At 41.4% G+C, this 20,533-nt stretch overlaps 2 protein-coding genes across 8 annotated transcripts in view; one reads left to right on the plus strand and one right to left on the minus strand.

The window, feature by feature from the left end:
• The first annotated feature begins 204 nt into the window (after positions 1–204).
• CUNH2orf49 (chromosome unknown C2orf49 homolog) lies at positions 205–9,700 on the plus strand. Its single transcript, XM_027674972.1, has 4 exons — positions 205–390; positions 2,274–2,440; positions 4,878–5,250; positions 8,156–9,700. The coding sequence occupies exons 1-4, from the start codon at positions 250–252 to the stop codon at positions 8,210–8,212; spliced, it is 738 nt and encodes a 245-aa protein (XP_027530773.1). The 5' UTR covers positions 205–249; the 3' UTR covers positions 8,213–9,700.
• Positions 9,701–11,614: 1,914 nt separating this feature from the next.
• Positions 11,615–20,533, minus strand: part of FHL2 (four and a half LIM domains 2) — a 64,568-nt gene continuing 55,649 nt past the window's right edge. For 5 of the 7 annotated variants that reach the window (XM_027674978.1, XM_027674975.1, XM_027674979.1 and 2 more), the window contains 3 exons: positions 20,024–20,193; positions 14,039–14,225; positions 11,616–12,529 (listed from right to left, as the gene is read on the minus strand). In XM_027674978.1, the coding sequence (XP_027530779.1) occupies positions 12,378–12,529; positions 14,039–14,225; positions 20,024–20,193 (509 nt within the window). In that variant the 3' untranslated portion in view covers positions 11,616–12,377. Of the gene's footprint in view, positions 12,530–14,038; positions 14,226–20,023; positions 20,194–20,533 lie in introns of all 7 variants that reach the window. The other 2 variants (XM_027674973.1, XM_027674980.1) reach the window with 1 other exon arrangement.

Consider the following 20,533-nt stretch of genomic DNA (forward strand, 5'->3'; position numbering starts at 1 on the left):
CAGGAGTTGGACTTCGATGATCCTTGCGGGTCCCTTCCAGCTCAGGATACTCTATGATTCCGTGTATTTTCCGTGCACTCCTCAGCCCCGGCTGCCCCGCAGAGCGCAGCTCCCGGCCGGGCACACCCGGTCCCGCTGTCCCTCCCCTTGCAGAAGGTGACGCCACTGCCCCGCGCGGCTGCTCTGGAAACGCGTCTCCAGCCCCGCGCGGGATTGTGGGAGGCTGGAAGGGGCTGCCGGGGGTCGAAGATGGCGGCGCAGGGAAAGGCCCGGGGGGGCGATGGGGACCGCAAGGAGGAGCAGCCGGAATCGGTACGCTCGGAGTCGGAGGTGCTGCTGCTGCACCCGGAGCTGCTCTCGGAGGAATTTCTGCGGCTCACCCTGGAGCAGGTGCGTCCGGGGAGCCGGGCCGGGCCGAGGCGGACCGGCGGCCCCTGAGGGGGAATTCAGGGGAGAGCAGCCCCCGAGTCGGTGCTCCGTAGGCCACGGAGTTGCTGAGAGGAGGCCCGTGGCGTGGGAGGTGTCTCCGTGTTTGCAGAGGGCTGTGTTTGAACACCGAGGCTGCTAAAGAGCAGTTTGCCCAAATCGACATAGTGTCTGCATACAGTAAAACTGTCTGTGGAAAGATGATATTTACACTGTTGAAGTTGCCACGTCCATACCCAGTGTAACCTGCTCCAGGCAGGGGTGTTGGACTAGGTGATCTCCAGAGCTTCCTAAATATTTTCTGATTCTGTGAGTTAAGGAGGTGCAGCCTACGTAATCAGTCAAGCTAATGCTTAAATACTGAAGTATTACTTAAGTACTTATTAATTCTTAATAGTTGAAAAAAGAAATACAGTTTGAAAGTGAATTCTAAGCAGTTTAGGGCCATACAAAGCTTTTGTTGATGTAATTTGAAATACTTGTTAGCGCTCTGCCTGAAAATTTTAGGTGCATGTTTCAGGTTTTTGTATGAGCTCAAAGAATTTTCATATGCTCTCGTCCATGTAGTCTGTGTGGACAAATGTGTACACCTTTCAGGCCACCATCAGAAGTCATGAAGTGTTGCCAAAAACATTAGTGACAGAGGCTTCACCTGCTTTTGGTGACCTCTAGTTTGGAGGATGTTAGTGGAGTTTTTTTTCTCTTTTAATAAATCTGGCAGGAGGTACCAAGAAATGTTCACAACCCCATACATGATTGAAAAGAAAACTAGTGTTCTGGTAAAACTGACAGTTCCTAGAAATCTCACAAAATCGCGGAATATTTAGGGTTGGAAGGGACCTCTGGAGGTTATCCAGTCCAACCCTCATGCCAAGGCAGGGTCACCTAGAGCAGGTGACACAGGAACTCATCCAGGTGCATTTTGAACGTCACCAGAGAGGGAAACTTCACGACCTCCCTGGGCAGCCTGTTCCGGTGCTCTGCCACCCTCAAAATAAAGAAGTTCTTCCTCATGTTGCGCTTAAACTTATCTCCCTTATTCTTTGGGAACTGAGGAAAGAAGCACAGCTCTACATTCACAAGTCTGACCTGCATTATGTTCTAGTTACCTGTTTTTTAGAAGAGTGAAGAAGAGCTCTTGTACTGTAGTTGGATTCAGAGAGGTGTGTTTAAGAGTGCATGAAAACATCAGCCATCAACAGTATCTCTATCAAATTTGTTTCCTTTTCTTTTTACTGCTGTTTTTATTGGCAAAACCTGTGAGGTTTTGGATAGAGAGGGCTGCAGGGTTGACCTGTGTGGGCAGGGGTGGATAAATGCACAGTGCTAGTCACAGCTGCATCCAGCTGTCTCTGACACTGATGGAAACAGCTGATCACACACCAGAATTTGGAGCAGGGGAGCTTGTGGCGCCTATGCTCAAATGCACATAACAGAGTGGCAGACACCGGAGGCAGGAGACTCCAAAGGACACATGAGGACACATGGAAAGAGATGTGCTTGGAAGTGGTGGAAAAAGAAAACACTATGCACTGACCAAAACATCCTGTGTTTTCCATCGCTCACTGAAGGGAGGAACTGAGTCTAATCCACAGATTATCACAGTTTTCTACACAAAACAAGGGAATTTCACAGTAGGAAGGCAGGAGAGCAGGCTGTCATTGGCAATGGGCAGTTCATGGCCTCTCCAAACTGATCATACCAGCCACCCGCTTACTTTTGCAACTCTGACATTTATGCCCAAAGCAGTACCTTAAAGTGTATTTTGAACAAATAAATGATGCTATTAAGATGGTGGTGCTTTGAATTTGTCATGATAATAACAACTTTTTTTCTGTCCCCTGCAGAAAAATATATTAGTCGAAAATGATGCGAAAATGGACAAAGACAGTCTCACTGATCTCTATATTCAACATGCCATTCCCCTGCCTCAGCGTGACTTACCAAAAAGTAGATGGGGGAAAATGATGGAAAAGAAGAGACAGCAAAATGACCTGAAAAGTGAGAATAAAAGGTAAGTTAGCTTTTATTGGGCTAGACCTGGAGAATTTAGGACAATGCATTTAGTTCAACCTTTGTTTGCCTGATTAATGAAATTTGTACAGCTTTTGGGCATTGTCACAGGTTACAGAGAATACTGTGTCAGGTTTCCTGTGTCAGAAGTGATAGATTCTACTACTGCAATAATGGGAAAAAGGGAAAGATAATGTTTTTGTTTTGTCATCCAAATGTTATTAATGGTATTTAGCTTATAGTGTTTCTTGATGTAGAACCATAGAATAGTTTGGATTGGAAGGGACCTTTGATAGTCATCTAGTCCAAAGAAATAAAGATAGGAGGCTAGATGTTTTTGGGAGAAAGAGGCAATGTTAATTTTTAGAGGAGAGAATGACTTCATCCAGAGTTTATATGTACAATAACTTTAGGGACTCTTATTTTGGTACAATAAAATGCAATAATGGTTAAACCATTATATTTGCTGGGAAAACAGTAAGTATAAGGAGATAACTTTAATCTACCAGTCTGCTTTCTTTCACCAGTTGTTCTTTGCACTTAGCATCTAGCACACTAGGCTTAGTCTTTTGCTCTGTTTTCAGACAGTTTTAAGATTTTCCAGCAGTTGCTGTTTTTGCTTTTATTACCTCTTTCATACTTAACAAATATGCTGACAAAATACTGTTTAGAAAAGTTAATCTTTTCCTGCTAGTATTACTAACCCTAGAGAAATGAAAGAAATAGATTATAATCACTTTCAGCAAGTAAAAGTTGCACAGAAAAAAATTCAGTTTTAGTGCACTACATCAAGGAAGTTCAATTGTCTTTTTGGAATATTAGAATATTACACTTTTCCTCATAATTGTGTGCACCACTTAAACAAAATTGACACGATGCCATTGTGCAGAAGAGGAAGTAGAACTTGGCATTCTTGTTTCTAAAACAAAATCAAAATTCCTAGATATTTTGAAGCTGTAAGTTATGTGCAAGTTGGAGCTGGGAATTAAGCATGCTGTTAGTTCACTTTAGAAATCAGATAAACTGATTGATTGTATGAATAAGAGAACTCTCTGATGAGTTCTCTGTGGAAATCACATGGAATTAGTATGAGGCTTGAAGACTTGATCAGCACAGTACGGTGAGTTTTGGCTTGCCTCTAGTAGTTACAGATTGGAGATAAAAACACAATGAAATTTAAAAATCAGTGTTGAATATTGTGTTTAGTTTTACTGCTGGTGATTAATGTCATGTCCTAGAAGACTTGCTGTATGTCAGCTGATTTGATGTTATACTTCAGTAATGCAGTCAAATATCTGAGGTTACAGATGATGGTTTATATATCTTATTACTGAATATCTGAGTTTGCAGACAATCATAGCAAATAAGAACAAGCACAGTCTATCCAATTTCAAACATTTTAGAAAGTATTTGTGTTCAGGGATAGTTAATTTGGTAGTTCTGTAAGATCATCTTGCCTACTGAAAGAGAGAGGATGATAAGAATCTCACAGTGTATAGTAGTTTCTGAAATGCCAGCAAGTCTAAAGACTCTCACCTGCAAACGCTCAGTCTCCAGGAGCACTGTGGCTATTCATCCTCATAGCTGTGGTCTTGGTAGGGCTCATCGTTTCTACTTAGTCTTCTGAGAGGCCACTTCAGTATGCCCTGAGAGCTGCTAAGGTGCTGATAATACTGAGTTCAGTGCAAAACATCGTACTTCTGACCAGTTTCACAGAAGAGGTGATCACCTGCCTGTTTTGGAAACAGGCAAATATTTAGGATAATCAGGGTGTGGGAGCTAAAACCTACACTTCTCTATGATTACCTTGAGTACCAGATTAAGCTAGACAAAAATAGGAACATTTTTCATTAAATTGTCCTCAGAATTGGGAGGCCATCCTGACTGCATGAGTAATCATGTGAGAGAGTGGAAACCCAGATTGCTCATGTAGCGAAGCTTTTGCTTCCTCTAGTAAATCTTGTATCTTTACCATGCACTTCAAAATAAGCAGCAGGATTAGATGTAGATGAGCATTGAAATCTAGGTTGCACAGAAGGTGATCTGCAGGAGGGGACACAATCCCAAAATGGCTGATTTCAGCAGTTAGTATCAGTGTCCTCCCTCAGAAGCGTGCTGGCCTGCAGGAGTCCTACTGTGAAGCTTTTATGCTACCTGTACTTTATATAAACAAAGCAAATGTTACTCCCAAGGTTCTGTGTTGTTCTGCCCCTTTATATTTTGGAAGCAATTTTTGTCACTTTTTATTTAAGTATATGTAAGTTTATATAAGTATTTTTATTTTAAGTTTGGAGCAGATCAGAGTTTAAAGTTAGTGTTTTGGGATATATATTTACTTTAGACAAGATTAAATTCATTTTCACTACTTGTGTCTTGACTATGCTATTTTTTGATCATATAACTTGTGTTTCTGAGAATTTTATGATTTGTATTTTCAGTGTTACAACAGTGGAAGGATTGAGGAAACGGCCATTGATTGTATTTGATGGTAATTCAACAAGTACAAGCATAAAGGTGAAGAAGACAGAGAATGGAGCTGCTGATCGCCTGAAACCTCCTCCAGCTGGAAGCCCCACCAACACTGTTCGAAGATTATCAATTTCTTCAAATGCCTCAACATACATTTCAGCCTCCAGTTTGTCAGAGAACACTAAGCTGGGAATGAGGAATAGTGAGGCTCAGCAGAACAATATTTCAAAGACTAACAGCGGTGTGTTGACTAGTCTGAAGGTTTACCCTTTGTCTCCAATAGCAGGAACTACTGTTGTGAAGTTAAAGAGGTCTGTTCCAAAAGAAGAATCCGGTTTGCCGGTACGTTTGTGCAGTATCTTGTTTTGCAGCTTTTTTTGGTTAAAACTTACAGGAGCCGAAGTTAGACTCTTGTAAGAGTTTTCAGGATTATTTTATTTTGGAGTAATAGTAGAGTATTTAGAAACAGATGAAGGCGTAGCTGGTTTGGGAAAGATTAGAAGGAAATAAATAAAGTACTTTGCACTTGTCCATGGGAAACTTCTGTGTGAGAGATGCAACTCTGTAGAAACCACACCCATAATTTCAGAACGAGTAAGTAGGTAAAACTTAAGGTGGTGCTGGTAGCAGTCAAATAAAACACCAACTAAATAATTCTACTGGTAGGTCTGAGAGAAAGAACAGGTATTGTAGAACAACATGAACAGCCATGGAGGGAAGACAAGTGATCTGTTTTCTGTACTAGGGAAGGAAAAAATGAAATGATTTGTAGCAATCACAGTTGAATGTTTGAGTAGGACAAGCTTTTACTTGTCACAGTAAAGGAACAGATATTACAGGAGCAGAAGTGAGATGCTGAGAGCCACAGAATATATCCTTAGAGGAAGAATGCCATCTGTTTAAAATCTTACATAGGAATTAGCAAACTAGAGGAAGGAACTAGATGTGTTAATCTGGAGAGTGCTTAGACTGTGAGTCTGAATAAGAAGCCAAAACAACAAACTGTATCAGTCGAGGTGAGACGCCAAAGGTCGAGGGCTCGTTTTGAGACGGGATTTTAATTGGGTACTTGGGCAATGAGGAAGACATGCTGAGATCTTGAACAGAAGGGTGCTGTTCACATGTAGAAGTCTGGTGAGTGAGATGTTAACCATAAAGGTAAATCAGTACCTTCTTTCTGCAAGTTGGATTTGGCTGTAAACAAATTTTATGTATACAAGAGAACTACACTACAGATGGGGCAGAACAAAGCTGATGAGCTGAAGGGATGAGTGAAGAGCTAAGGCAGGATCTATGAGTTCAGCAGGTCGTTATCTTATAAGATGTAGGTAATGGTCCTGAATGTAGCTGCCAGATGGGGAGATGGAGCAGTGGTTGATTTTGACAGCTGTGTGGTTAGTCTAAAAGGGCTTGTCAGTGAGCAGGAGCAATGGGTAATCTCTTCAAAACATGCCACGAGGTAGGGATAAGTCTTATATTTGTGTGGTATTCCTTCATGATACAAATGAGGGAGTTTTCACATTTCCACTGGAGTACAGGAATATCTGAAATAAGTCTTGGCTTCAAAGGAAGAAATACGAATTCTTAGTTGAACTGCAGGGGGAGCTTTAGATATGCAGTGTGCAGTTACATTGATTAGAATTATCCCAAGACATTGAGACTGAACTTCTGTTTTCTCAATATTCCCTCATTAAATGCTTTCTGTTAATATCTTCTTTAAAAATCCTTAAAGAATGCAGGTAATATCCTTGCTGCATGGATTGGTAGGTTCCATCAGACTCGTGTTAAACATGAGCACCTAAACATGTGTCTGAAAGACAGCTTTAGCAACTTTTACAAGAATCATGGCTGAGGCTCTGAATGAAATTTATGCTGGAGAGGTGTGTTTCATACTACCCGTATTACTAACTTCTTTTAGTATTTAGAACTCTTCCAAGCGTTGGTCAGATCTGAACCTACAGAACTTTTGAAACTTGTTTAGTATGCACCTCACAGCTTCTTTATATTTCATTTAAATGTTTTGTAGACACAACGATGGCACTTGTAAGTGCCACTATATAACTGACACTCAGAAGCTATGACCTCTGACATTTGACTTTCTACATTAACCACAGTTAGGTTGTTCCAGTTAATACCTGCAAGTTCATTCATGCCTTGGTTAATGTAGGTCAGACATGTTTGAAGTTAGGCGAGTGTGTACTATGGATGGTACTTTACTGTCTGAAATTAAAGAATGTGGTATTGAATAGTAAGTGATGCAGTCAGGAAGAACCAGTGTACTTGGCAGATGACTGTAGAGTGTACAGCCTGATCTATTTTTAGTATAATGACAGTAGCGACTATTTTCTCTTCAAGCAAGTTACTGTTCTTTGACTTTCAAGAAAAACTGAAGTTCTTGTGCTGAATAGCACAGAACTATCCCTCTTATCTTTGGATCTGATTCTCTTAAACCTTTCAGTGGTTGCAGTCCACAGGATTGCTATAAATAAACTAACAGTGAAACTCTTAAAGACAAGAGTTGCAATGAGTTGCAGAATGTTCTTGAAAACTCATATACCTATCTTTACTCTGCTTGTGTGAACTATTAAAGCTCAATTTTTCAGATTTCTTTGGTTATTATTATTTTAGATGGTGAAAGGTAATTATTTCACCACTTCATCTCCCATTGTTTTGTTTCAGATTGTCTTGATTTTTACAAGTTCCTTGGGGTGGAGGGGCTTGAAAGATGAGTTCATCTGAGGCCTTGGCAGTTATTTATCTTTTTTTATCCAGATCATTACAAGAGAAGACCAAATTTTCTTTCTCTTTTTCTAATGCTTTTACTATTTGACAAAACTAAATTGGTTCCCTAATTGTATGTTTGGGTTTTTTTCCTTATGCAATCCCGTTTCAACAAGTATTTTAAGAACACCATCTGAAATAACTTTGGAAGTGTGTTTTGAAACTCCAACATGTACCTGTTTCTAACCTGCATAAATGAAAGACATTTTTGCATATTTGATTTTAGATTAGTAAAAAACAAATACTTGCATGATTTGCAGGTAGTTAAATTCATTTGCTCTATTTTTATCTTCTGTAGAGAAGTTCTGTGATATTTAACTTTCTCCACAAGATGGCAATAGAAAGCTATTGTAGTAGCCTATAGCTGAGTACAGCAATAGTACCAGATTTGAATATGTCAGATTAATGACTGACTTCTATTTGCACAGTATGCCTAAGAATACTTATATATTTCTTTGTATTTCAGAATGACCTAAAGCCTACGGAAGCAAAGAAGAAAATCCAGCATGTTACATGGCCATGAAGTAGCTAATGGTGCTTGAAACATAAATATTACTTCCATATTTTCAAATAGATAGGTATATTTAAACAGTTTAAATAAAATTGTTTTTAAACCTTACAGAGATTCAGATTGCTGTGAAGCTTTAACAAGTTTAACAGTTCCCTGTTGTAAATCTGGAGTCACTATCACCAGTAACCTTAAGAGTGTCTACTCTTGCACAACAAGTAGTTAATTACTTCTTTAGCAGGTGGTGATATTACACTATACTAAACCCCCCACTTTTAGTTTTCAAGGTTATTATAGTTCATCTTCTCCATGTCTCTATGATTCACACGTTGTTTCACTAAGGTTCAGTTTTGTTCCACGTCTGGTTAAATAGTTAAAACAGCTGTTGAGATTTAGAGTGATCCCAAGAGCCTTCTTGGCTTTAAAAAGGTAATTAATTTGGATGAGAACACTGACCGTTCTGCTGATAAGATGATCTACAAGAAATTTTTTTCGTTTTTGTTGTGCAGAACAGGAGTGTAAAATTTGCAGTGCAAGTTAGACTGGTAATGAGAGATGAACTATTTTAACAGCGTTACTTCAAATTGAAGTTTCTCTTGATATATGAAATAAGAAATGCACTGATGGAAATATGTTATTGGACTGTTTGATATGAAACTTTGAGAGGAAGTAGTGAATGGATTAGTGCCATGTTCTCTTAAGTACATAGGCGTATTTTATACATGCATAAGTGTAAAATTGTGCCAATGTAGCAAATTTGGTTGCTTTCGTGGTTACAATCATGCTTATAAAATACGGGAAAAAACAGTGGAATGCAAACCAGTGCTTTCTCAGCTTACGAAGTTGGAGAGGGACATGGAGAGGAAGACAGAGAAGTACCTTGAGAGCATTAACACATGTAATTGCACTCTAGAAAAAAATACACAAACCTGTTTTCCTTGCTTTGATAATTTAAGATGGAATTTGGTTTTCTGTGAAACTTGATGTTTCATCTGAATTATTGGGGTAGTGCCTTACAGGGCAGAAATCCAATTAAGTTGATAGAAACATTTTTATTAAAATTCAGTGGTTCAGGGTGAAGGCAATTTAGATCAGTTTTAGATATGGATGGTAAATAATAACAGTGCTCCCAAACTTAGTAAAACAACAAAAAAAATCAACTCTGAATCCTCTTAGTTAACCCACTAAAAGAAGCTGTCAATAGTGATCGGAAAGCTTGTTTACATTTTTAACACTGGTTTATATTGAAACCAAACCCTGTAGTTTAGTTCATTACTTTCCAGAAGTTCTCCATTCACTGTTACGATATAAAAGGCACTTCTCGAATGCTGTAAAATGGTAAGAATGTGTGTTTTAAAATAGTGTGCTGTTTCCCTTTTACTAAACACTTGTGCAGTTTTTGTACTTGAGTACAGCAAACTTTATTGTAATGTACATTTTGTATGTAAAGACTTGTCTTTTAAGTAGCCTTATCCTATTTAAATAAATTAAATTAAAAGCAGACAAAGCAGTGCTTACTTGTTTTTATGATGTAATTAAGCTTGTTGATTTTATACAGTTATATTTCAGTGGACTTGAAGTGATCAGGTTTAGCAGCAGTAGTATCATGTGAAGTGCTGCTTCTTGCATTAGTGTAACAGTCTGATAGGAATTCTGTTTTGTGCTTGGCTTATTGTCAGTGATCTAGAGTATAGGATGTATTTTGTGTAGTCCAGTTTCTAGGAGCACGTGTGTGTTGGTATGTGTTAAGGAGGGATATTCAGAGCTGTACTGGGAATGATAGCATGATGCTGCTATTGCATGGTAACAGTCTTGGTTTTAAGCCGGTATGCTTTCCAGCCTTGCCATGTTTCACCTACCTTTCCCCAAAGCTGGGACCATTTTGCCCTCTGTTGTAGTACTTGGGAGGCAAGGTGCAAGCCATGCTGCTCTTACTGTCTTCATAGAATCATTAAGGTTAGAAAAGACCTCCAAGATCATCAAGTCCAACTCTTCCCTGGATACCACCACACCCACTAAACTCTATCATGAAGTGGGTGATTCCACCACTTCCCTGGGGAACCTGTTCCAGTGCTTGATGACTTCCACTGAAGAAAATTTTCCTAATGTCCGACCTGTACCTCCCTTGTCACAACTTGAGGCTATTTCCCCTTGTCCTATCACTAGGGGATCCTATCTGCCCGAGAGAAGAGGCTGATGCCCATCTTGATTCAGTCTCCTTTCAAGCAGTTGTAGAGAGTAATAAGACCTCACCTCAGCCTTCTTTCTTCAGGCTTAGCAACCCCCAGCTCCAACCCCTTCAGCAGCTCCGTTGCCTCTCTCTGGATACTCTCTAGCACCTCATCTTGTAGTGAGGGCCCAAAACTGAAGACAGTAGTCGAGGTCCGGCCTCCCCAGTACTGAGTACAGGGGCAGTACCCCTTTAGTTTATAGTAATCCTTCTCTCAGCAAAGCACTAGGGCAGAGCTGCAGTGTGCTGAGGGATTGCCGGACCCCAAAGGAGAGGTGTGGATGTAAAAGGGAGTTTTGTGGCTATTTACTACAGCTTTCATCAAAAAATGAAATCACCAAAGGATAGAATTCAGTGAGTTCTGGTTAGCACAGTGTGCACTTCAAAAATGTCAGTCAGCGAAGTTCTTCAAATGTTGTGCAATAAACTAAATCTGATCTGATGCATATGTTCAGCTTGTTGAATTAATGAGAGGGGAATGACCTGTGAGCACTTCATACTTGGTACAAAAAGAGACAAATTCAAGAGTGGTGGCAGAAACTAGGAGCAAACTTTCCCTACCCAGTTACCCACAGAGTAAGTATATTCCTAAATCTTTCCACATCTGAAGATTCCTGTTGGAGGTGTGACATATTTCTTTCCTCCTTTTGCTGAACACAAATGGATTCCATTTGGAAGGTGTACTGTGATCGTACAGTGCATAACATGGCCATATTTCTTGCAGTTTGATTTGGGACAAGAGTTATCTTCCTTTGGATTGTTTCCTTTTGATTTTATTGTCCTGCCAGCACCCTGTTTCTGACAGTTGCCTCTGTGGCAAACATGTAGCAGACATTATGCTACAACAAAGGGTGTTATGTATCCCAATACAGAACACAATTAAAGCATGCCCTAGTATAGAAGTTAAACTGCTGACTTTTGCAAAGATAAATGTCTTTTGAGTTGTCTTGACCTCCTTGCTTGATGAGAAGAAAAATACTTTGGTTAGGAGTTTAGAGCCTATGAACGCATTTTTATCAGCTGCATTCAGTACAGTATTTTCACACACTCAGTTTTGCTGATAATTTTCCCACTGACTTCAGTATATTGTATCAGCAGGACCCTTCTGAAGATTGTCTAAATTTCACGCTCCCAATGACTGGGTGCAAAAAGGGTAGTGTTTGTATGTGTTGTGTTTCTTTAGACTGTTAGAACATTTTACTTGTAAATAACATGTAAATACAATTAAACCACAATCCCAGTTTTGTTTTAAATTATTTTATTTTGAAAAATACACTGTGCAGTGTAATGTCAACTAACTGGAATACTGACACTGTCAATCAGAACTTGTACTTCCCACAATGATCAGCTAGTCATGCAATAAACTGTACCTATTGTGACGCACTCCCAATTATCATTATCTCTTTATGGCATGGCACAAATCCCTGTACATTGAAACACACTCTACCTTTGCAGTCTTTATACAGATTTGACAGCACACACTAGTCACATAGCTCAAGAACACGGGGGTGAGACCATCACTTTACTGAAATTGAATGGGATTTGCTGTTGATTTCAGTGGGCTGAAGGTTTCACCCTAAATATCCACCTATGAATGTATTGTGTGTGGCCATTGTAATCCTTGAACTGTATCACTTGCTGGAATATTTACTGGAAGGAAAAAAACAAACATGAAAAATAGTATGGATGTCAAAAACAGCCAAATGGTTTTACATCTTGTATTTTGAATCAGTTTTTGTTTGCTGTAGAAATCTTAAACACCAACACTGCTACTGGAGATATTTGAGTTGTTTTCCCTCCAGACTTGGAGAGTATAATGAAAAAGGCTAAGTAATGTTAATAGTACAGCGAGACACGAATGGAAAAGCTAGTTCTGAACATCCGTGTGTTTCAGACTATATATTGGAAGCACGGCTTTCCTCCCTTCTTCCTCACCTCTTAGTTTGAGCTTTAGATATCCTTCCCACATTCAGGGCAAAGGATGTCATCCCTTTCTGTGAGGAAGCCACGACCCACCAATGAAAGAGAGCACTTCTTACAGTTAAAGCAATCGTTATGCCACTGCCGTTCTTCAAAGGAGATGTACTTGGTTCCTCCAAGTCCTGTTTGAAAACCAAAGAAGCAAAGAATAGCACATCAGCCGTCAAGTAATGCAGACTCCCCTCATTGGCATGGAGATCTGACACAGAGTAGTGAAAAAATGCCATTGTGACAAATCCATTTGTTACTATGCTAGTTTTGCCATCCTTATTCTGTAGCGACTAATATATTCATCCCCAAATAATTCTGTTGCTTTCAGCTAAGTTAGTGAGCGAGGCTGTTATAACTGGTAATAATGGTAGAAATGAACTTTTGAGGGATGGCACTAGAACATGCAGCTGAAGAAAAGCAAAGCACCTGCCCTTGAACAGGATTCTGATAGTTTTTTACAGAATGTTTTATGGCATCTGAGTAAGTTATTTTTTTGTTTTGTAAAAGTGCATTTAGATCATTAAAAAAGAAGTGTGTCAGGTTGTGTCATGACTTGATTCATAGCTACGAAGGGAGAGTGTCTCAAGAAAAGAAGCAGGTTAGTAAAGAACAGAGAGGATTCCAAAGTTTGAGGCTATGGAGGTTATCACAAGGGATATTGAAGTTGTATAAGAAAAAAAAGAGTCAAATATGTCTTGGTGGTAATTGTCTTTTGCTTAATCTCCGAAATGTCAAAAAATTTCAATATGATGCATTAGAATGAATATGACGCATTGGAAGTCAGTGAAAAGATTTAGTTGGCATATCTCTTACTTGGTGAGTTTTTTGTTTAGTTTTGCCTTTAGTAACAACATTTTGAAACAAACCGTATCTATCTATACGATAGAAAGGACTGCAATATTCAAGAGAGAAATGCCTCTTTCACATGAATGTAAAACAGTACCTGTGGGGTTATACACTGGCTTTTCTAGGACCTATGTCATCAATGCTCCGGGTGTAACTCAGATTTGCAGTTTTGGACTGTACAGATCATACTGTTAAAGGCTAATTACTTCATAGAGGAGGTTATAGTTTTATGATATTTAATAAATAAGCAGTTGCTCCTCTAAGTACTTGTGCACTGGAAAGCGGTATCTAAAAGCCTTGTGACTTCTCAGTTGATGTCCTGAGAAGGCAGGGAAGAAATATGCTCTGATACAGCATGAGGTATAAGCCAGTTAGACACTTCCTGCTGGTGAAGGGACTGTTGTTGCTGAGGTCAGTGATCCCTCTAATGAACACAAGTGGGACGATGTACAGAACATGCATATCCCACAGGTCTGTTAGTGTGTGTCCACTGTGTTCCATGAAAATCAGGGGAAAAGGAGGAAACTTCAATTTAAGGACCTCTTCCATTTCTTTTTGTTAGGCACTGGAAAGGCATCATAAGTATTTAATTTCATAGATCTTGAATTATATAGTCTTTCCAGTCTTTCAAGTTATTCAGAATAAATTATTGAACCATTTTTAATATCAGAAGTAGTTCACTGAAAAAAAAAAGGCAAACCAAAACAAAACCCCAAAAAACCCAAACCAAATAAAAAAACCCCAACACACAACCCCTCCACAAAATATAAAAGCACCAGCTATGAGAGACCTACCACTGATTGGGTTTGTGCACCCAGCACACTTTTTGGCATAGAGGTTGCAGAAGCAGCTCAAGCAGTATGCAAACTCATCCCTGGAGGTAAAGCGTTGTCCAGACAACTGCTTCTTGCATCCAGTACAAACGAAGCACTCCTTATGCCATGGCTGCTCCCGGTAAGTAACACCTCCTGTAGTGATAGCCTGTTTTAGGAAAAATAAGACAGAAAGTGTTTTTTTAAGGGTGGCAGGTTTGTGTTTTGATTTGGTAGAGAGGAAGGGTGATGAAATTTTTGTGGGTGGGAGTTGATCTTGAGAAAATTACGCAAGTCATTTATTATAATTTCCTAATTTATACGAACAAGACCCATAGTAAAAGTACTTTATTCTGCATATGTTGTGAAATCTGCCTCTCAGTTGTCCTCTTTGTTTTTCAAGCTATTCTTTCTATGTCGCTTTTCATATGCATGTGCTAGAATCTGTCTCATCGCTGTTCCTTTACCTTCTCTTTCTTCGTGGTGAAATGACTACTTTATGTATTTCGACTTCCTTGTTACTTTGGCAAAGAGCCAGGCTTGGCTACTCTTGGGAGCCAACCAGATGAGCAGAGGGCATTGCCAGGCCCACTTGCAGGTGATTTAAAGAATCTCTAGGGAGCAAAGTGGACAGGAGCAGGCAAACAGGGGTATGGCACATCAGTGAGGGTGTGGCACAACAGTTTTCATGGAAGTTCGCACAGGCGGGATGAGCAGGAAGGGCACAGCCACTCTCCCGGCTATTGCTTGTGGGTTGTGTGGTAGGTGTGTGTGGTTTTATTCGGTGATTGTTTTTTTTTCTCTCCTACTCAACTAGATCCAGCAATGGTTTCCAAACGATCAAAAGCCACTGCTGCTGCTGCCAGCAGGAGTGTTCTAACCCAGACAGAACCCCCCAAGAAGGACGCAGCTGTCCAGGTCACTGGCTGTGGGGAGCGTCTGAGCCTGGCATGAGTACCGGAGGACAGTGCTAAAGACACCTGCATGTGGTGCAATCAGGTGAATGATTAGCTCTGTTTAGTGGCAGAGCTTAAGGAAGAAGTAGAGAGGCTAAGGAGCATTAGGGAAAGTGAAAGGGAAATAGACTGGTGGAGTCACACCCTTTCAACCTCAAAAGAAGTTGAGCAGGAGTCAGAGAAGCCCTGCCCCTCTTGCCATCAGGCAGATGGAACAGACCAAGTAGATGGAAGGGAATGGAAACAGGTCCCTGGTCAGAGACATAAAAGAATCCCCTACTGAGCCCCATCACCTCCCCAGGTGTCCTTAAAGAGTAGGTATGAGGCCCTGGACCTAGAGAGTCAGGCAGATGACACTCAAGAAGAAGATCTGTCTGGAGGGTCTCGTGGTTGCAATCTGTCTATTAGACGATCACAGCCGCAGCTATTAAGAAAAAAAGAAGGGTGGTTGTAGTTGATGATTCCCTTCTGAGGGGAACCAAGGGCCCTGTATATTGACTGGACCCATCCCACAGGGAAGTCTGCTGCCTTCCTGGGGCTGGGGTGAGGGATATTAGCTAATTTGGCCCAGTGATTATTACCCACTGTTGGCAGTACAGGTTGGCAGTGATGAGATCAATAAAAGAGGTACCGGGGCAATTAAAAAGGACTTTAAGGATTTGGGTCGATTAGTTGATGGGACAGGAGGACAGGTGATGTTTGCCTCAATTCCTGCAGTAGCAGGGATGAATGAGGAGTAGGAAAACCCATTTTATCAATAGGTGGCAAAAGGATTGGTGCCATCAGCAGAATTCTGTTGTTTTTTTTTTTTTGATTGCAGGGCAAAATTTATGGTACCAAGCCTGCTGGAGTCGGATGGGCTTCATCTGTCTAGCAAGGGCAAAAGAACCCTAGCATATAAGTTGGCAGGGCTGATCAAGAGGGCTTTAAACTAGGTTTGAAGGGGGAAAGGTTTGAAACCAGGTTCTCCAGAGAAGAACCAAAGGATGGAAAGCCAGGTTTAGGAGTGATATCTGCATCACAGCTTAAGTGCATGTACACTAACGCACGTAGTTTGGGAAACAAGCAAGAGGAGCTGGAAGCCATAGGAAAGTTATGGCATAGTCACCATCATGGAAACATGGTGGAATGACTCACGTGACTGGAGTGCTGCCATGGATGGCTACAAGCTCTTCAGAAGAGATAGACAAGGTAGGAGAGGTGGAGGTGTGGCTCTGTATGTTAGAGAGTCTCTTGACTCTCTAGAACTTGAAATCAGTGACAATAAGATTGAGTGCTTATGGGTCAGAATCGGGGGAAGGCCAACAAGGCTGACATCCTGGTGGGAGTCTGTTATCAACCACCCAGCCAGGATGAAGAGGGTGATGAATTATTCTACAAGCATCTGGCGGAGGTTTCAAAATCACCAGCCTTGTGATTGTGATCTTGTGAGTGACTATAACCTGCTGGATGTCTGCTGGGCACTCAACACAGTGGAGAAGAGGCAATCTGAGAGATTCCAAGAACGCATGGAGGATAATTACCTGTTGCAGCTGATAAATGAACCTACCAGGGCTGGGGTCCCATTAGACCTGCTGTCTACAAACAGAGAAGGGCTGGTGGGAGATGTGGTGGTCAGAGGCCATCTGAGGCACAGTGACCACAAAATGATAGAGTTTTCAATAATTGGTGAAATAAGGAAGGACATCAACAAAACCTCTACCCTGGACTTCCGGAGGGCAGACTTTGGCCTATTCAGGATGCTGGTTCAGAGAGTACCTTGGGAAACAGCCCTTAAAACCAAAAGGGTCCAGGAAGGACGGACAGAAAGAAATCTTGAAGGTGCAGGAGCAGGCTCTCCCTATGTGTCGAAAGGTGAGCCAGCAGGGAAGACAACCAGCCTGGCTGAATGGTTAAGGACAGTTGAGGACAACAAAAAGTGTTTTTATAAATATTTCAATAGCAAAAGGAGGTCCAAGGAAAACCTCCATTCTTTGTTGGACACAGAGGGGAACATAGTTACCAAAGACCAGGATAAGGCTGAGGTACTTAACACTTTCTTTGCCTCAGTTTTCGACAAGAAGACAGGTTGTCCTCAGGAATACTGGCTTCCTGGGCTGGTAGACAGCAACAAGGAGTGGAATAGCCCTCCTGTTATCCAGGAGGAAGAAGTTCGTGACCTGCTGAGCCACTTGGATCCTCACGTGTCTATGGGACCAGATGGAATCCATCCTAGGGTGATGAGGGAACTGGTGGAAGAGCTCGCCAAGCCACTCTCCGTCATTTACCAACAGTCCTGGCTCACTGGGGAGGTCCCAGATGATTGGAAACTGGCTGATGTGACGCCTATCCCCAAGAAGGGCCCAAAGGAAAACCTGGGAAACTACACGCCTCTCAGCCTGACCTCAGTGCCTGGCGAGGTTATGAGCAGGTCATCCTAAGTGTGATAACATAGCACCTACAGGATGGACAAGGGATCAGACCCAGCCAGCACGGGTTTAGGAGGGTCAGGTCCTGCCTGACCAACCTGATCTCCTTTTATGATCAGGTGACCCACATGGTGGATGAGGGGAAGGCTGTGGATGTAGCTTCCCTGGATTTCAGGAAAGCCTTTGACACCATCTCCCACAGCATACTCCTGAAAAAGCTGGCTGCCCAAGGCTTGGACAGGGGCACTCTGTGCTGGGTTAGGAACTGGCTGGAGGGCCGGGCCCAGAGAGTGGCAGTGAATGGTGCTGCATTCAACTGACGGCCGGTCACTAGTGGTGTCCCCCAGGGATCAGTGTTGGGCCCAGTTCTGTTTAATATCTTGAGTCCATCATCAGCAAATTTGCAGATGACACCAAGCTGAGGGGGAGTGTCAGTCTGCTGGAAGGCAGGAGGGCTCTGCAGAGGGACCTGGACAGGCTGGAGAGTTGGGCTGATTCCAATGAGATGGGGTTCAACAAGGCCAAGTGCCAGGTCCTGCACTTTGGCCACAACAACCCCATGCAGCGCTACAGGCTGGGGACAGAGTGGCTGGAGAGCAGCCAGGCAGAGAGGGACCTGGGAGTTTGGATTGACAGGAAGCTGAACATGAGCCAGCAATGTGCCCAGGTGGCCAAGAAGGCCAATGGCATCCTGGCCTGTATCAGGAACAGTGTGGCCAATAGGTCCAGAGAAGTGATTCTTCCCCTGTACTCAGCGCTGGTGAGGCCACACCTTGAGTACTGTGTCCAGTTCTGGGCCCCTCAGTTCAGGAATGATATTGAGGTGCTGGAGCAGGTCCAGAGAAGAGCAACAAGGCTGGTGGAAGGACTTGAGCACAAGTCCTGTGAGGAGAGGCTGAGGGAGCTGGGGCTGTTCAGCCTGGAGAAGAGGAGGCTCAGGGGAGACCTCATCACAAGGAGGTTGTAGCCAGGTGGGGGTTGGTCTCTTCTCCCAGGAAACCAACAGTAGGACAAGACGGTATGATTTTAAGCTCTGCCAAGGGAGGTTTAGCTTAGACATTACAAAGAAATTCTTTACAGAGAGATCAGACATTGGAATGGGCTGCCCAGGGAGGTGGTGGAGTCACCATCCCTAGATGTGGCACTTAGTGCCACGTGGTCTAGTTAACAGGGTGGTGTTGGGTCACAAGTTGGACTTGATGATCTCAAAGGTCTTTTCCAACCTAGTTGATTCTGTGATTCTGTGACTATTTTATCTGAAGTTTTTACTTTCTTCTTCTTCAGACTTTGTCAGGGATTTTTCTCTTACAAGAAGTTGTTGCCTACAAAAACAGCTCCCCTGATTTAAACAAACTGAATTTTTGATCCTTTGAGTATTCCTAATAAGGCTGTAAAATTGGATAGTTTAATTTTTCTTCCCTTCTTCACTAATGTAAAACTCCCTGGGAATCAAGTCTGAACATGATCATATTGCCTCATATATATATATACATATATGTGTATGTGTATATATATATATATGTGTATGTATGCATGTATGTATGTATATGTATATATTTATGTCTGTCTTCACCTCTTTCCCGAGTTGAGCCTGTTCTCAAGTGTGGTTAAAATTGGACAATAAGCAGAGTTTTTAAAATTTGAAACTCCTAGAAGTTTCAGAAAATGGATGGATGGGTAGGAGGTAGTAAGGGTAACTAGGTAAATTTTTGGTAAAAGGCTGAAAGAAAAAATTAGCTTTCACCTATTTTGTTCTGCCTATGCAGCTGAAAAGAAGCAGGTGTTTCTGGCCAGTTTGTATGTCTGGCCAAGCTGCAGCTTTGTTTGACTGGAAGGGTGAATGAGTAGATAGCACATTTGGAAGAAAGTCTGGGTAGTGTGGGCACAGGCGGTGACTGAAGGTATGTAGAGGGTAAAGGGAGAGGAAGAAGTGGCAGTGGGAAAAGAAATTTATTGTGGATATAGCCATAATTTTGATTGCCTTTGCCTATGCATATATCCCTAGGAAAGTGGGATTTGTTAGTTCCAAAATGATGAGACAAGTCTCTTTAGGAAGGAATTCTAAAATATTTTCAGTGTCTGTGTATGAAATTTAGGAAACTCACAAATAAAAGGTCCTTAGCCTAGAAAACCATACTGGTGTTTATTTCAGGAGCAGCACTTGCTTTATGTAAAGCTCATCTCTCTGTCTTGAATGTCATTAGAATATTAAAAATAATGATCTGTGTTATCTCATCTTCCTTCCATCTTTATCTTTCCAGCTGAAATGTTTAGGTATGTGATATCTGATGGATTATTTTGGAATGAGGGTAATTTTTATTTTTTTTTATTGTTTTATTTGTTGCTGTTTTTTTGTTTTGTTTTTGTTTTTTTTAGTATGTTCTCTGTATGCTTTCAATATAAAGGGGTGTTTAACCCTAAGAGAAGTCTCTTTGTAGCAAATGCTGTACCTGATGAAGGATGGGAGCTGAAAATATCTCTTAGAATCAGTTGATTCTGGATCTTTTTAATACATACAAAAATGAGATATTCTACCTCTTTGGACATAGAATGGGATGGACTTCAATGCCTTAGGTTTCAGGTAAGTAAAGTAAGAGTATTACCTTCTTGCACTGGACACACTGCATGGCAAATTGCTTTTCATAACAGGGTACACAAAAGTTTTGATGGTCCTTAGGGATGAAACTCTTTGTCCCAATAGGCTGTTGGCAGCGGTAGCAGATAAAGCAGGTCTCGTGCCAGCTGTTGCCTTTGTATTCCATCTTCCGAGTACCTGTAATGAGACCAGAGCATCAACTGAACTTCTTCTGGATGAGATGGATGCAATTTATACTTCTTGTTTGCCTGGCATCTGGCTGTCAGTCAATAAGCAGTGCAGCTCTGAGCTATTTCATGTTTCTACCAGCTTTGTGTAGTATTGAATACCATCTAAAGTTTTTGGAGAGCAAGAGGTTCTTCTCCTCCTGTGAAGAAGAGAAACATGTGGCTTAAAACACCTTTTTGTGGTATTATTAGGCTAATAATGAATTCTAATGCAAAGGAAGATTCTGGCGAACTTGAGAGACACCAATAAAAGCTGCTGTTAGTGCTGAGTGAAGGTAAGGCCATTCCTT

Source organism: Neopelma chrysocephalum, unplaced genomic scaffold, assembly GCF_003984885.1.
Source record: "Neopelma chrysocephalum unplaced genomic scaffold, ASM398488v2 Primary Assembly neopelma1_25, whole genome shotgun sequence".
Taxonomy (NCBI): Eukaryota; Metazoa; Chordata; class Aves; order Passeriformes; family Pipridae; genus Neopelma; species Neopelma chrysocephalum.